Below are 16509 nucleotides of genomic sequence, written 5' to 3' on the forward strand. Positions count from 1 at the left end.
CTTTCTCTTGAATCTGTTTTTATCTTTTTTTTTTTTTTTTGAGATAGGTCTCTCTCTGTCCAGGCTGAAGTGCAGTGGCATGATCACAGCTCACTGCAGCCTCGACCTCCTGGGCTCAAGTGATCCTCACACCTCAGCCTCTCCGTAGCTGGGATTACAGGTATGAGCCACCATGCCCAGCTAGTTTTTGTATTTTTATTAGAGACGAGGTTTTGCCATGTTGCCCAGGCTGGTCCTGAATCGCTGAGCTCAAGCAATCTGCCCTCCTTGGCCTCCCAAAGTGCTGAGATTACAGGGCGAGCCACTGTGCCCAGCCTATCTTTTTGTTTCTTTTGTAATTTAAATTTTTTTCTGCATTTTGTTTCTATTAAGGAAGCATTATGTGTTGTGTTTACTTGCTATTGAGTTCCTCTTAGTTTAGTCTTCTATTACTAAATGATTTTTTCATTCAGTTTTACTTTTTTCCTGAGTTTTTCCAATTCTGATTTATTTTGTTTTTTCACATTTTATATTATATTTTTTAATATCTTTTAACTTGCTTTGAAATAGTAGGTGACATTTCAGGCTGTTTTGTAGGCATGTATTCTGATGTGCTTTCATTATAGGGTATGTTATTCTATACCTTATTTTCCCTTTCCTTATAATAGCTTTGTATGGGATTTAACCTTGATGCTTTTCTATTACTTTTTAATTTTATTAAAATTTTTTGTTGTGAAATATAACACACATAAAAGCATACAGAATATACATATATAGCTTTACACATTATTACAAAGCAAATATTATTATAACCATTATTCAAAATTAAGAACTAGAATACCACCTGTGCCCCAAGCCTCCCAATTAAAACTTCCTCAACTCCCTTAAAAAAGTAACTACTAACTACAATAACCCTTTTTGCTTTTTTTTTTTTTTAGAAGTTTTACTAAGTAGACACCCCCCTTAAACACTATTGCTTAGTTTCACCTGTTCTTGAATGTCATTAAATGGAACCATATAGGATGTACTCTTGCATCTGATTTCTTTTACTCAACATTCAGCTGTGATATTCATTCACTTCACTGTGTGCGATTATAGTTTTTTCATGACTGTATAATATGCCAGTGTAAGAATATACCACAATTTACTTACTCATTTTACTGTTGATGGACATTTGCGTTTTTCTAGTTGGGGAATTTTAATAGGAATAGCCCTGCTCTGAAATTCTGGTAAATATCTTTTGGTAAACATGCTTGTATATCTATCTATAGGTTATAATCCTAAAATAGGAATTCTTGTGTGGTCCTTTTTTTGTTTTTAAGAAATTTTACAATTTATATTCACATTTAATAGATGCCAAATGGTTAAGTGGCTGTATCAATTTATACTCTAACCGTGTATGATATTTCTCTTTGCTTTTTGCCTCTCTCCCTCTTTTTCCTTTCTTCTATTTACTTATGCATTCAACTCATATTTACTGAGCCTCTGGATTGGATCCTGGTTATCAAATGATGAATTAAAAGAAGTTAAAGTGTGCATCCCAGGAATCCTCGTCTCCTTCACCCAGTTCAGTCAACAAACAGACAGGAAGCCCCCAGCACCATCTGGGTTCTCAAAAAGTCTAAGCTGGGTCTGGGATGGTCTATAACACCCAAACCTCTCTCCTGGAAAGTAATGTGGCAGAGCCTCTGAGGCTACTCGCTGCCCCCTATTGGGGAAAAAGCTCTCTCCCCTCATCCTGAGAGAGGCTTAATCAAGCTCCCTCTTCTAGGAGCCAGTCAGTTACACATCTGACCACAATAGGAGCAGCCACTGGGCCCCATCATGTTCCTGGAGGCTTGGGGAACTTTTGGTTTGTTTTGTTTTATTTGAGGTAAAATTCATATACATCACCATTTTCACAATTTTAAAGTATTTAAAGTATACTGTAGTCTCTAGTACACTCACAATGTTGTGCAACCATCACCACTAATTCCAGAATATTTTAATCGCCCCAAGAATAAGCCTCATGCTTATTAAGTAGTCGTTCCCCACTCTCTTCTCCATCTACCCCCAGCCCCTGACAACCACTAATCTGCTTTCTGTCTCTGTGGATTTGCCTATTCTAGACATGATATAAATGGAATCATACAATATGTAGGACCTTTTGTTTCTGGATTTTTCTCACTTAACCATGTTTGGAAGATTCATCCATGTTGTATCAGGCATCAATATTTTATTCTTTTTTATGGCTGAATAATATTCCATTGTATGTCTATACCACGTTTTGTTTATCCATTCATCGACTGATAGACATTAGAGTTATTTCCACTTTTTTTCCACTATTATGAATAATACTGCTATGAATATTCATAAATAAGATTAGGCTTAAATGTATGTTTCCATTTCTCTTGGGTATATACCTAAGGATGGAATTGCTGGGTCACATGGTAATTCTATGTTTAACATTTTGAGGACCCAACAAACTCTCCCACAATGTCTGCACCATTTTAACTTCCCACCAGTAATGAATGAGTGTTCTAATTTATTTACATCTTTGCTAATATTTTTTATTTTCTGTGTTTGCTTTTTATTATAAGACATAGTATCTCACTGTGGTTTGGATTTGCATTTCCCTAATGAATAAATATATTGACCATCCTTACACGGACTTACTGGCCACTTGTATGTATTCTTTGGAGAAATGTCAATTCAAGTTCTTCACTAATTAAAAATTGTGCTGTCTTTTTCTTGTTGAGTTATAAGAGTTCTTTATATATTCTGGATACTAGACTCTTATCAGATAAATGATATGTAAATATTTTCTTCCATTCTGTGTGTTGTCTTTTCACTTTCTTGATAGTGCCCTTTGGCGTATAAAAGTTTTTTAATTTTGGCCAGGCGCGGTGGCTCAAGCCTGTAATCCCAGCACTTTGGGAGGCCGAGACGGGCGGATCATAAGGTCAGGAGATCGAGACCATCCTGACTAACATGGTGAAACCCCGTCTCTACTAAAAATACAAAAAAAAAAAATTAGCCGGGCGTGGTGGCGGGCACCTGTAGTCCCAGCTACTCGGGAGGCTGAGGCAGGAGAATGGCGTAAACCCGGGAGGTGGAGCTTGCAGCAAGCTGAGATCCGGCCGCTGCACTCCAGCCTGGGCAACAGAACGAGACTCCGTCTCAAAAAAAAAAGATAAAAAATAAATAAATAAAGTTTTTTAATTTTGATGAAGTACAATTTACTTTTTTCTTTAGTTGCTTGTGCTTTGGGTGTCCTATCTAAAACTCTGTTGCCAAATCTACAATCATGAAGGTTTTCTCTTATGTTTCCTTCTAAGACTTTTTTCCCTTCCCCTGCCTACTCTTCTAAGAGTTTTATGGTTTTAGTTCTTATGTTTAGATCTTTGATCCATTTTGAGGTTTTTTGTTTGTTTTTGTTTTTTGAGACAGAGTTTCACTCATCACCCAGGCTGGAGTGCATGATCTAGGCTCACTGAAACCTCCGCCTCCTGGGTTCAAGCAATTCTCCTGCCTCAGCCTCCTGAGTAACTGGAATTACAGGCACACGCCACCATGCCCAACTAATTTTTGTATTTTTAGTAGAGACAGGGTTTCACCATGTTGTCCAGGCTGTTCTTGAACTCCTGACCTCAAGTGATCCACCCACCTTGGCCTCCCAAAGTGTAGGGATAACAGGTGTGAACCACCATGCCTGATCTTGAAGGTTTTTTTTTTTTTTAATACAATGTGAGGTAGGGGCTCAACTTCATTCTTTTACATGTGGATATCTAGTTGTTCCAGCAGTATCTGCTGGAAGAACTATTCTTTCCCCCATTTAATGGTCTTGCCATTCTTGTCAGAATCAATTGACCACAAAGGTACGGGTTTATTTCTGGATGCTCAATTCTATTCCATTGATCTATAAGTCCACCCTTATGTTTTGATTACTGTAGCTCTGTAGTAAGTTTGAAATCAGCAAGTGTGAGTCCTCCAGCTTTATTCTTTTTCAAGATTGTTTGGCTGTTTGGGGTCCCCTGTGATTCCATATGCCTTTTAGGATCCACTTGTCCATTTATGAAAAGCAAAAAGCAGTTGGCATTTTGATAGGGATTGCACTGAATCTATAAATCACTTTGGGGGAGTATTGCCATCTTAACGTTTTGGTGACTGTATTTCTACATACATTTTAGAATCAGCTTACCGATTTCTACATTTTGCAGGCTTTTTAGCCTGCAACAATTTTGATTGGAAACTAGTATTAGTTTTTGACATTGGCTGTTTCCTACTAAATTGCTAACTTCCATCTACCCATGGCACTGCCCATGGTCTTCCTTCTTAAAAGCTTTCCTACATCTGTTATCAAGGACATCCACACACCCCCTCATATTAAACTACTAGAAAGCTTAATGCTTCCTTCTACATTAGAATATTTTCCTTACAGTGAGCTATGATTGTGCCACTGCACTCCAGCCTGGATGACGTAGCAAGACTCCATCCCTAAAAAATAATTTTTTAAATAAAAAAGAGAATATTTTCCTCTTACAGAACAAGCTGAAATTACAGTGCATTTACTAGATCTACCTTCTTCTCAGCTTTTAAGGAGAAATAATTTATCTTAATTTATAAATTCCTGCAAACAAAATCCTCCTATTCACAAGATTAAAAAATGGTTTTACCTGTATAGCAAAAGTACCAACTCCGCCTGAAGCGCCTAAGATTAGAACACTGCAATGCAAAGGAAACCACAGTTAATGAGAATCTAAAGCAGATATAACTGGATAAATGTTTTCAACATATAACTGGTTGATGATAAAATGATAAATCATTCTAAAAGAAAATAAAGTTATTACACTTCCCGAGATATACTACACAAGGATTTTTATTTTAGGTTCACCAAGAAACTGTAGTTGTTTAAAATTAGACATTCTATGAGCTCTGTACCAAGAATATCAAATACCGAAAATACCAATAATTTGTTGGCTTAAGATAGCTCAGATGGTCCTTTGTAACATCTGCTTGTAATTTTTCCAGGCTAAAATTATTAGAGCTTCCTCTATGAGAGGGAGATTTGGGGCCCTTTTTAGTTTGTTATGCTTAGCTGTTCTCTAAGAAAAATCACATTCCTGACTACATTCTCACCAAAGCGAAATAAACATCTTTTGTTCAGACATGTCAAGTTCATCAACTTTCATAAATGAAAATCAATTCCCATCCTCGATATGGCTTCCTGTTAAAGCAGAGGAATGTGTCCAGCCAGCACAACCATCCTCATACCACATGTTCTTACCATGGTAACTCACGATAGCCCTGAAGACCAAGGTGCTAAGCCTGGATCAGTCAGGGCAGGAGGGATGTGGCGGGACAAGGATGAAGGGGTGAGGGGTAGGGTAAGGGATGATGAACTCTCTGAAATTGTGAATTTCCTAAAATAACACGCAAAATTTGTGTGATTATGCATATGATTATTGACAAGGAAGGGAATCTAGACCTATCATCCATTTCCCAAAGAAGTGTGCAATCCAAAAGAGAATCACCGGTCAAAAAACTGCTTTCCACGCTCTTACATTTTATTCTTAAATTAACGTAGAGCTTCAGAGAATTGCCTACTTGGACTGGATGGTTTCAAGTCCCAGAAAATTGTTTGCACTGTACTTCGGTGTCATGCTACTGATCAAGGTTGAGGAACATTATAAAAAGTGATTGTTTGATATCTGATACTGTATTAGCTAAGGGGATATTGTTGACAGAATTCATGAGAATTCTTTTTATGACAGCTTACAAAAAAACATTTTTCTGAACACTAAGTGGTGGTAGTATGTGTCCTATTTAACGTCACCATAAATTGAGCAACTGCTAGTGTGGGTCCCTACTGCCTTGGCTGCTGGAAAGTGCAGGAATTCTGCCACCTATCTCTAGCAAGTACACCAAGTCTTGGAACATGCACTCTATCTATAACCTTAACCCTAGTTTCATTTCATTTTTTTTTTTCTATCTTGCCCAAATCACAGAAGGCTGTTTGTCACCCTTATTTATAGCTTAAAAGTTACTACTAAAATTTCTGAGCCAGTTGTTCCCTTTGAAATTAAAACCATTAAATGTAATTAAGACAAGTCTCCTTGCAAACTGTGTTCCTTCTAGAAGGGTTTATAATTTCCAAAATTATAAAGACTAGAATCCTGTTGGGGCTCAGAAAGCAATACCCCAGAGTATGTCACTTTGACATGCTGAGTATTTTGAAGTAAAGAAGCAACCTCAGAACGAAGCTCTCTCTGATCTCTCACCATCCCGGCCATGGTCTTTCATCCCTTTGTCTCTCCTGAAGTGCAAAGGGAGGATTTTTCTGAAGTTCCCTCAGAAGGAATGCTATTTTCTTGGGCCCCCTCCCTATAATCTCACCAAACACAGAAGATTAACTTACATGAAAGAAGACTAGGTGCCACACCCACAGCCCAGATGAATTTTGTCCTAGGCTACTGTCTGTTCTTTGGGCCCATTCATCTCCTCTCAAAATAATTTACTCTTCCTCTAAAAATGTCTACATACTCCCCTTCCCTCCACCCTATGAAGAGGGTATTTAGGCATCACCAATTTGGCCCTTCTTTGAGGTTCATAACTTGTGTGATTTCCGTGCACCTACACATTATTACCTGCCCAGGTCTGCTGCCACCAACACTGACAGTGACCCCGCCCCTCAATAGTAAAGCTGCCACACAGCCACGCATGCAGTGCAGAGAGGACCAGTTCCCCTGGGGCCCACAACCACCACTGCTGGCCCTCATGTACACTGACCAGAGTCCTGAGGACTAGTCCACCCAAAGCCTGCCATCCACACCAGCAGCAGGAATGCTATGTAGCTGCATGTGTCACCTAGTGACCTGAGGACCAGACTGCCCAGCATTCCTATGTCCAATAAAAGGGCCCAAGAGGCCAAGCGTGGTGGCTCACACCTGTAATCCCAGCACATTGGGAGGCTGAGGCAGGCAGATCATGATGTCAAGAAATCGAGACCATTCTGGCCAACATGGTGAAACCCCGTCTCTATTAAAATACAAAAATTAGCTGGGCTTGGTGGCGCACACCTGTAGTCCCAGAAGGCGGAGGTAGGAGAATCACTTGAACCCAGAAGGTGGAGGTTGCAGTGAGCTGAGATAGCACCATTGCACTCCAGCCTGGTGACAGAGTGAGATCCTGTCTAAAAAAAAAAAAAAAAAAAAAAAAAAAAAATTGCCTAACAGCCTCCACAAACTACAGCGTAAGCCACTGAGAAATTCAGACACCACTGATAGGGATCACAGCCAAAGAAATCATACAAAGACGCTGGTGCGGTGGCTCACGCCTGTAATCCCAACACTTTGGGAGGCCGAGGTGGGCAGATCACGAGGTCAGGAGATCAAGACCATCCTGGCTAACCATCCTGGCTAACACGGTGAAATCCTGTCTCTACTAAAAAAATACAAAAAAAAATTAGCCAGGAGTGGTGGCAGGTGCCTGTAGTCCCAGCTACTCGGGAGGCTGAGGCAGGAGGATGGTGTGAACCTGGGAGGCAGAGGTTGCAGTGAGCTGAGATTGCGCCACTGCACTCCAGCCTGGGCGACAGAGCCAGACTCTGTCTCAAAAAAAAAAAAAAGAAAGAAAAAAAGGAAATCATACAGAGACTACACTACTGTGCTCACCCAGGAACAAAGCCAAAGCACTCTACTCAAACAACACAATAGATACATCTACAGGAAAAAGTACTGGAAGTACTAGCCAGAGCAATCAGGGAAGAGAAAGAAACAAAAGGCATCCAAATTGGAAAAGAGGATGTCAAATTGTCCCTCTTTGCAGATGACATGATCTTACATATAGAAAAAACAAAAGACCCCACCAAAAACCTCTTAGAATTGATAAACAGATTTATTAAAGTAACACAATACAAAATCAACATACAAAAATCAGTAGCAGCCCGGGGCAGTGGCTCACGCCTGTTATCCCAACACTTCGGGAGGCTGAGGCAGGCAGATCGCTTGAGTCCAGGAGTTCAAGACCAGCCTGGCCAACAAAGCAAAACCCATCTCTACTAAATACAAAAATTAGCTGGGCATGGTGGCACATGCCTGTAGTCCTAGCTATTTGGGAGGCTGAGGTGGAAGGATCACTTGAGCCCAGGAAGGCGGAGGTTGCAGTGAGCCAAGATCATGCACTGCCCTCCAGCCTGGGTGACAGAACAAAACTCTGTCTCCAAAAAGAAATTTTTTTAAATAAATAAATATAAATAAAAATTTAAAAATTAGTAGCATTGCTACATACCAACAATGAACTAGCTGTAAAAGAAATCAATTTCATTTACAATAACTACCAAAAAACCACTTAGGAATAAATTTAACCAAGGAGGTGGAAGATTTATATAATGAAAACTAGAAACACTGATAAAAGAAATCAAAAAGGGCTGGGCACGGTGGCTCACACCTCTAATCCCAGCACTTTGGGAGGCCAAGCAGGAGAGGACCGCTTGAGCTCAGGAGTTCAAGACCAGCCTATCTCAAAAAAATACATATAAATTAAATAAACAGAAGAGAACACAAAAAAATGGACATCCTATGCTCATGGATTGGAAAAATAAATGTTGCTAAAATGACCAAACCACCCAAAGCAATCTACAGACTTTATTCAAGCCTTATCAAAATATCAATGACATTCTTCACAGAAATTTTTTTAAATCCTAAAATTTGCATGGAACCACAAAAGACCCTGAATAACCAAAAGAATATGTGCAAAAATAAAAAAGCAGGAGGCATCACCTTACCTGACTTCAAACTATACCACAAAGCTACAGTAACCAAAACAACATGGTACTGGTATAAAAACAGACACACAGACCAATGGAACAGAATAAAGAACCCAGAAATAAATCCACCTATTTATAGCCAGCTGATTTACGACAAAGGTAACAAGAACTTATGTTGGGGAGATGACAATTTCTTCAATAAATGGTGCTGGGAAAATTGGATATCCATATGCAGAAAAATGGAAACTAGATGCCCATCTCTCACCATATATAAAAACCCACTCAAAATGATTTAAAGACTTAAACATAAGACCTAAAACAAAACTATTAGAAGAAAGCATATAGGAATACAGGCAACAATGATATAGGTAAGACTTCAAAAGCACAGGCAGCAAAAACATTAATAGGACTATATCAAATTAAAAAGCTCTGTACAGCAAATGAAATAACCAACGAAGAGACAACCTGTAGAATGGGAGAAAGTATATTCAAACTCTACAACCAACAAGGGACTACTACCCAGAATATATAAGGAACTCAAAAAACTCAACAACAACAAAAAACTAGTAATCCAATTAAAAACGTGCAAAGGATCTGAACAAACATTTATCAAAAAGAGAAAAATGATCAAGCATAGGGAAAAAAAAATGGTGTACATCACTAATAATCAGGGAAATGCAAATTAAAACCACAATGAGATCTCTCACCCTAGTTAGAATGGCTACTACCAAAAAGACAAAAAACAGGGCTTGCTTAGGCAGCACATATACTAAAATTGGAATGACACAAAGACAAGCATGGTCCCTGAGCAAGAATGACATGCAAATTTGTGAAGTGTTTCATATAGAAAAAAGACAAAAAATAAATAAATATCGGAAAAGATGCAGAGAAAAGGGGACTCTTATACATCTTTGGTGGGAATGTAAGTTAGTATAGCCAGTATGGAAAATGGTATGAAGCTTTCTCTAAAAGTAAAATTACCCTAAGATCCAGCAATCCTACCACTGAGTATTTATCCAGAGGAAGGAGAATCAGTAATATCAAAGAGATATCTGCACTCCCATGTTTAATACAACACTGTTTGCAATAGCCAAGATATGGAATCAACTTAAATGTTCATTAACAGATAAACAGATAAAGAAAATGTGGTACATATACACAATGTAATACTATTCAGCCATAAAAAAGAAAGAATGAAATTCTGTCATTCGTGGCAACAGGGATGAGCCTGGAGGACATTATGTTAAGTGAAATAAGTCAGGTATAAGAAGATAAATGCCACGTTTTCACTCAAGGGGGAACTAGACAAGCTTGAGGTAACAGAAGCAGAGTAGAACTGTGGTGTATCAGTCGCTGAGAAGGGTAGCAGGGAGGGAAGAACAGGGTGAGGTCTGTCAACAAATACAAAATTACAGCTAGAGAGGAAGAATAAGTTCTAGTACTCTACAGCACTACAGGGTGAATATAATTAATAATAATTTATTGTATACTTTCAAAAAACTCAAAAAGAGGATTTTTAATGTTCCCAACACAAAGAAATAATCAATGTTTGACTTGAAGGATATGCTGATTCTTCTGATTTGATCACTACACATGGTATCTATGTACTGAAATATCACACTACACCCATAAATGTGTACGATTATTACATATCAACTAATATTAAAAGGAAACAAATAAATGTGTATAACTTTTCTCCTCTTAATCTATTATCAGTTTATTTCAGCAGACTCAGTTATAGAACCTTCAGAGGGCAGAGGTAAAGTACCTTTTGCCCTGATAATTTAAACACAGCTTTAGTACTTTCCGAATGAGGGAAAAAAGTATTAAAAGTGCTTCACAAATACATCCAAAAATTAATTCCCCCATGAAATATTTCACCCTCTTACTTTTGTCCATTCTTATAGAAGTGTTGCTAGTCAAATTCTCATTTAAGTTCCTCACAGTGTGTTACCTGCACTCTCCAACTTTTCCTGAATGGAAACTCTCACTATTTCCTGAATGGAACTCTCCTCTGAGACCCTGTTCCTCTCATTCTTCCCCCTACACTGCACACACACTGGCCCATTCCTCCAGACTCTAGAATGCTATAATTACTTGCTGAGGTCTCCCTTCCCTTGAAGGCCCAAGTCCCAATTTTCCTCTACAATACCCTTAAAATAGCCTGGAACCTGTTATCTGTGCCATACATCCTATTTCCCAACCTATTCTGCAAGCTCATAAGGTCAGAGACCTCATATTATGCCCTCCACTGGCCACAGTGCCCTGGATGTAGCAGATGCCTGATCAAAGTTTCTTGACTTTCAAAATCATCCATAGCCAGATGCAGTGGCTTACGCCTGTAATCCAGCACTTTGGGAGGCTGAGGCACGAGGATTGTTTGAGCCCGGGAGTTGAAGATCAGCCTGGGCAACATCATGAGATCACATCTCTACAAAAAATAAAAAATAAATTATCTAGGTATGGTGGTGCTGAGGTGGAAGGATGGCTTGAGCCCAGGAGTTTGAGGCTGCAGTGAGCTATGATTGTGCCACTGTACTCTAGCCTGGGTGACAGAGTGAGACCTCGTCTCTAAAAAAAGAAAAAAGAAATCATCCAATCACCATTATGTCCTACAATCAAAGCAACAATTGCTACTACCTCAAGTGAGGGGATCGCCTGGCTACTTGAAAGACTGCATTAAAGTTTCTTCCAGTAAAGAAAAGCTTGAAAATAATTTCTAATTCTCTCTCTGCAAATGCTGGATACTAAATATAATGGCTACTTCAGGATTCAACTGCCAAATACATCTCTGACCTCATTATTGTCAGTTAATCTCTTCCCCATAATTCTTGATCCAAAGCAACTTCATTCCCTCAAATAAGAAAGCAAAACTGTTTTCACAGCTGGGCTTAGCAGGAGTGGTTCTGCAATAGCAGCTTCAGTTCCTTGTGCTGCCACCTGATGGCGACCCCAAGCCAAAAGCAGCAAGGAGCAGGCCCAATGAATGCAGCGCTGTTAGGTTATCAAGAAGCCCGAGGACTCCACATTTTGTGCAGGTTCAAACATATCTTTATTCAAAGTCCCCAAAAGGCCAGTAGGTAAAATAAATTCTCCTTTTTTTGAGATGGAGTCTCGTTCTGTCAGCCAGGCTGGAGTGCAGTGGCACAATCTGGGCTTACTGCAACCTCCGCCTCCCAGGTTCAAGTGATTCTCCTGACTCAGCCTCCCAAGTAGCTGGAACTACAGGTGCCCACCACCACACCTGGCTAATTTTTTTGTGTGTATTTAGTAGAGACGGGGTTTCACCATGTTGGCCAGGCTGATCTCAAACTCCTGACCTCAGGTGATCCGCCCGCCTCAGCCTCCCAAAGTGCTAGGATTATAGGCGTGAGCCACCGCGCCTGGTGGCAAAATAAATTTTCATGCCAACAATAAGCCGGTTGGTCTTCTAAGCTCTGAAGTCTTGTGGCTGAACTAAATATTCTTGTTGTATTCGTCACAGCACGTTCAATGCAAAGGGAAGCTACTGCTGTTGCTGACCTCCCAGTGGCCCTTCGCTTAAGTCCTACACAGTGGGAATACTTTTTACCTAGCTTGCTGTAATGGCCACATTATATATTCGAATCTCATTGAAGTAGAAGCCTATTTGTGATAGTGAAGAAACGTGTGCTGTATTTGTTGCTTTATATAAAGTGTGCAGAAATACTCTACTTGAAAAAAGCACTGTTATTCAAAATTGCCAAGGTTTTTAATTGCATGCCTCCATTACTTCTTAAGTACACACACAGAGCCTCTTTGGAAGTCAGAGGGGATTGTACTAGTGACAGATATTTTTTAAATATGGGGAAAACATGAATAAGTATTATACTACTTAGGCATTCTTAAACCCTAAAATCTAACTTGCTCTGTCCTTTCTGCCTAATCTCTGAATTCTCCCTAAACATACATTAAGGCACTGAAGCAACGTTGGCTTCTTTCCCATGACTGAGTCACTTTTTATTTGGCATTTGGGCACCTAAGTCCTCTACAATCACAGTTTTCAGTATTGTAATCTTATGAGGTAAGGCACCAACACCTTAGCTGCCTTACAAAAACAACAACAACAACAACAACAAAATATGAAACATGCTACAAAACTTAATCTGAATAAGCGGAAAAATACAGCTACAAAACAAATCAACCAAAGGAGACCAAGATAGCCTAGATTTGTGTGTCCTCTTCTTCTAAGACTCTGTAATTCATGTTGACATTCCCCAATTTACAGAAGAGTTTGTGTGTGAATTAAATGTTTAGAAAGTTAAACACATTTTCCCAAGAAAACAAAGCTATTTATATATCTTGGTAAGGTGGCCAGGGTAAGCCATTTATGAAGGTTAGTTAACCCATAATCGATGAAGAACTTTATACACAGGATAACAATGGCTTTGTTATCTGAAGTGTATTCAGAATTTCAACCGGGGTACTGGGAATGTATCCCCCTAAATGGGATAGGCAGTGGGAACCATCCCAAATCACTGGTTCCTTCAATCATATGCAGAAGCAGATAGAGGGAAGAAATGCATGTGATAGGCTGGGCGCGGTGGCTCACGCCTGTAATCCCAGCACTTTGGGAGGCCAAGGCAGGTGGATCACCTGAGGCCAGGTGTTCAAGACCAGCCTGGCCAACATGGTGAAACCCATCTCTACTAAAAATACAAAAATTAGCCAGGCGTGGTGGTGGGCACCTGTAATCCCAGCTACTCAGGAGGCTGAGGCAGGAGAATCATCTGAACCCAAGAGGCAGAGGTTGCAGAGAGCCGAGATCACACCACTGCACTCCAGCCTGGGCGACAGAACAAGACTCAGTCTTACAAAAAAAAAAAAAAGAAAAGAAATGCTATGATGGGTGACAATAGAGCGTAAGACAGAGAGAAGTAGTGTGGTCAGAGAAGGATTTACTCATGGAGCCAACGAAGCTGAAGTCCTTCACTTACACAAGGCGCAGAGAGGAGCCCTAGCAATATATTTACATAGACATATGTTTTTGTAAAATTTGTAAAAGATATGCTAACCACAATCAGTTAAGATTGGTCTTTTTTCACTCTTACTCATTAGTCTGGCTTTCTTGTCAGGTGATACTAGATCTGGCTAAAGGGAAGTTGATTGGAAATACACTTGTTTGGGGTTTAGTAGAAAATACTGATGTGGTTCGTAGTCACTTCTGTGTAGAGTTAAGTTATTCCTAGGTGTCTTAGTTTAAGAAATGCCTTCCAGGAATTTCTTCCTACCTCTCACTAACTAAGTCAACTCACCTAAGCAACATGACATTTCCTTAAGGCTGTGTATCACTGCGCCCAGCACAGGGTCATGTGAGTAGTGAAGGAGAAAGGTAAACAAGGTTTGAAATGTACAAAGCCAGAAGCTAGTCTGTGGAAAATTCTTCCAATTAAAAAAATGTAAGAATTTACAAGACAACACTATATGGAAGAGGTTAACAACAAACTAGTTAATCACGATTGTCCATTAAAATACAATAGTATTTTAGGCTTATTCACTACACAAGAAAACGTGAAATGCCTTGAAATCTGTAAACCAAAAATAAAATTCTAAGGCCCCAGCCATCTGAATGGGCTCTTCTTCTTGGCCAAGGACATTGCCTGAAAATCTAGTTCTGCTCATGATGGGAGAGGAGGTTGCAGGCCTCATTATACCCCTGCAGCATTAACATCAACACAGACCTTCAATCTGCTAGGAAATATTTACAGTCTATTCTCTCTAAAGCCAGCTACTTAGAGGTTTCATCTGCATGATAAAACCTAGGTCTCTACAACCCCTTATCTGAACCCAGACATTCCATTCTACTTATAATAAATCTTTCAACCAACTGCCAATCAGAAATTTTTAAAATCTACCTATCACCTGGAAGCCCACCCCTCTTCAACAGGTCTCACCCTTCAAGATCAGACCAATGTAAATCTTATGTGTATTGATGGATGTACTGTCTTCCAAAAATATATAAAAGCAAGCTGCACCCTGACCACCTTGGGTGCATGTCATCCTGAGGCTGTGTCACAGGTGTGTCCTTAACCTTGGCAAAATAAACTTTCTAAATTGACTGAGACCTGTCTCAGATATTTTGGGTTCACAAATCTTATAGCTCATATATAAAAGGAATTTGGAAGTTACTGTTCCAAATTTGACAACAATCTTACATTTTACTTGACACAAACAATAATGAGTAGTGCTGTGGAAGGTGAGAGAGCAGGGTTTATGAACAATGTCAGGTTTTGGCTTAGGGTAAACCACAATTAACTGACATTAGGATTACAGAGGAAGAGTTAGGGTGGTAGTTGGTAAGTCTTGTTTTGCTCAAGTTGAGTTTGAGATATAAAGAGAACATCTAACTGGAATTCAGTAAGAGGATAGAGTTAGAAATACAGATCTGCAAGTTACCAAACTATAAGGAGAAGCTGGGAGTAGATGAGATAACCTTGGCAAACAAAAAGGAAGAATAGAGTGGAACACTGGGAAAACAGCACATTTAAAGGGCTGGAGGAAGAAGCGGGGGCTTCTAAAAATGACAAGAAATGGTCAACAACAAAAAAAGAAAACTTAAAAGTCTTAATGTCCCTGAAACCATACAAAAAGTAAGTATTTAGGAAGTGGTCAACAATGCCAGATACTTCAGAGAGGTGAAATTAAAATAAAAACTGAAAAATGTCTTTGGGCTTGGCAACTTAAGTCACTTAAGTTAGCTACGACCCCAGTGAGGGCAGGTGCAATTGAAACGCAAGGCTAGAAGCTAGATTACAGTCCACTGAAGAGTAAATGACTTCTAAACCTCACAAGACAGTTAACCCAGTCACTTAGAAACCTATTGTGTAAAACACAAATTTCCAGGAGTGAGGTTTCTGCTGTTCTTTTAAGTGCCCCCCCACCACTCAGGACTCCCTGGAAAATAGACCCTGAAGCAAAGGAAGATTCATTTCCATCACACTGACCAAGCCAGAGCCTGCACTCTCACTCTCCTTGCCTCCTCAACCCCATACTTTGTTTACACAAGAAAACAGCAGGGGTTTCTTTCTACTTCCCCTTACCCCACTAACAATACAACCCAGTCAGGTGCAAATGAAAACTCAAAGTCCAAAAGGGTAATGGGCTTGGGGAGTGGGAAGAAACAGGTGGTGGTGGGGTGAAGAAAAGGCCTTAGAATGCATTTGAAAGAAGAAGGCTGTCGTTTTAATATAAGCATGTTGGTAGGGAGTAAACCCAATGCTTTCAAGTTTGGGCCTAATTCTATAATTCTATAACAGAATTAATCAGATGCCTAATTTACACTTACATGACAAAATTTTACTGCCATAAAGCCTAATACCAAAAAAAAGAAAAAAGTATTCCTAAATTCACTTCATTGAGTTGCAAGTATACACAATTTAAAAGAGAAATTTATTTTGTGGAGGAGGAATAGTTCAATTCCTAACTCTGTTACCCAGGCTGGAGTGCAGTGGCACGATCTCGGCTCACTGTAACCTCCGCCTCCCAGATTCAAGCGATCCTCCTACCTCAGCCTCCTCAGTAGCTGGGACTACAGGCATGCAACGCCACACCTAACACCTTTTAATACTTCTGTCAAACAGAGTGAAGTACAACTTTCCCGACAAGACATGAATTTCAGGCAGAGCATGAAATATTCAAGTGTACCCATGACACTACCAATAAATAAAACCATCAAATCTTACCATATTCAAAAAAATCTGGTTGTAACAACTTTTAAAAAAAATTTCTACTTATTTGAGAGCCCTAAGTTATCCATGTGTTCCTAC

The 16509-nt window shown here is 39.5% G+C and overlaps 1 protein-coding gene and 1 pseudogene across 3 annotated transcripts in view; one reads left to right on the plus strand and one right to left on the minus strand.

Annotated features, from left to right (window-relative positions):
* The window catches only part of RTN4IP1 (reticulon 4 interacting protein 1), a 55420-nt gene that overhangs the window by 24637 nt on the left and 14274 nt on the right, over window positions 1–16509 (minus strand). For all 3 annotated transcript variants that reach the window (XM_021937650.2, XM_009205766.4, XM_021937649.2), the window contains one exon: window positions 4635–4683. In XM_021937650.2, the coding sequence (XP_021793342.1) occupies window positions 4635–4683 (49 nt within the window). The remainder of the gene's footprint in view (window positions 1–4634; window positions 4684–16509) is intronic.
* LOC116275530 lies at window positions 9475–9574 on the plus strand (annotated as a pseudogene).

This window comes from Papio anubis, chromosome 6, assembly GCF_008728515.1.
Source record: "Papio anubis isolate 15944 chromosome 6, Panubis1.0, whole genome shotgun sequence".
In the NCBI taxonomy this organism is placed as follows: domain Eukaryota; kingdom Metazoa; phylum Chordata; class Mammalia; order Primates; family Cercopithecidae; genus Papio; species Papio anubis.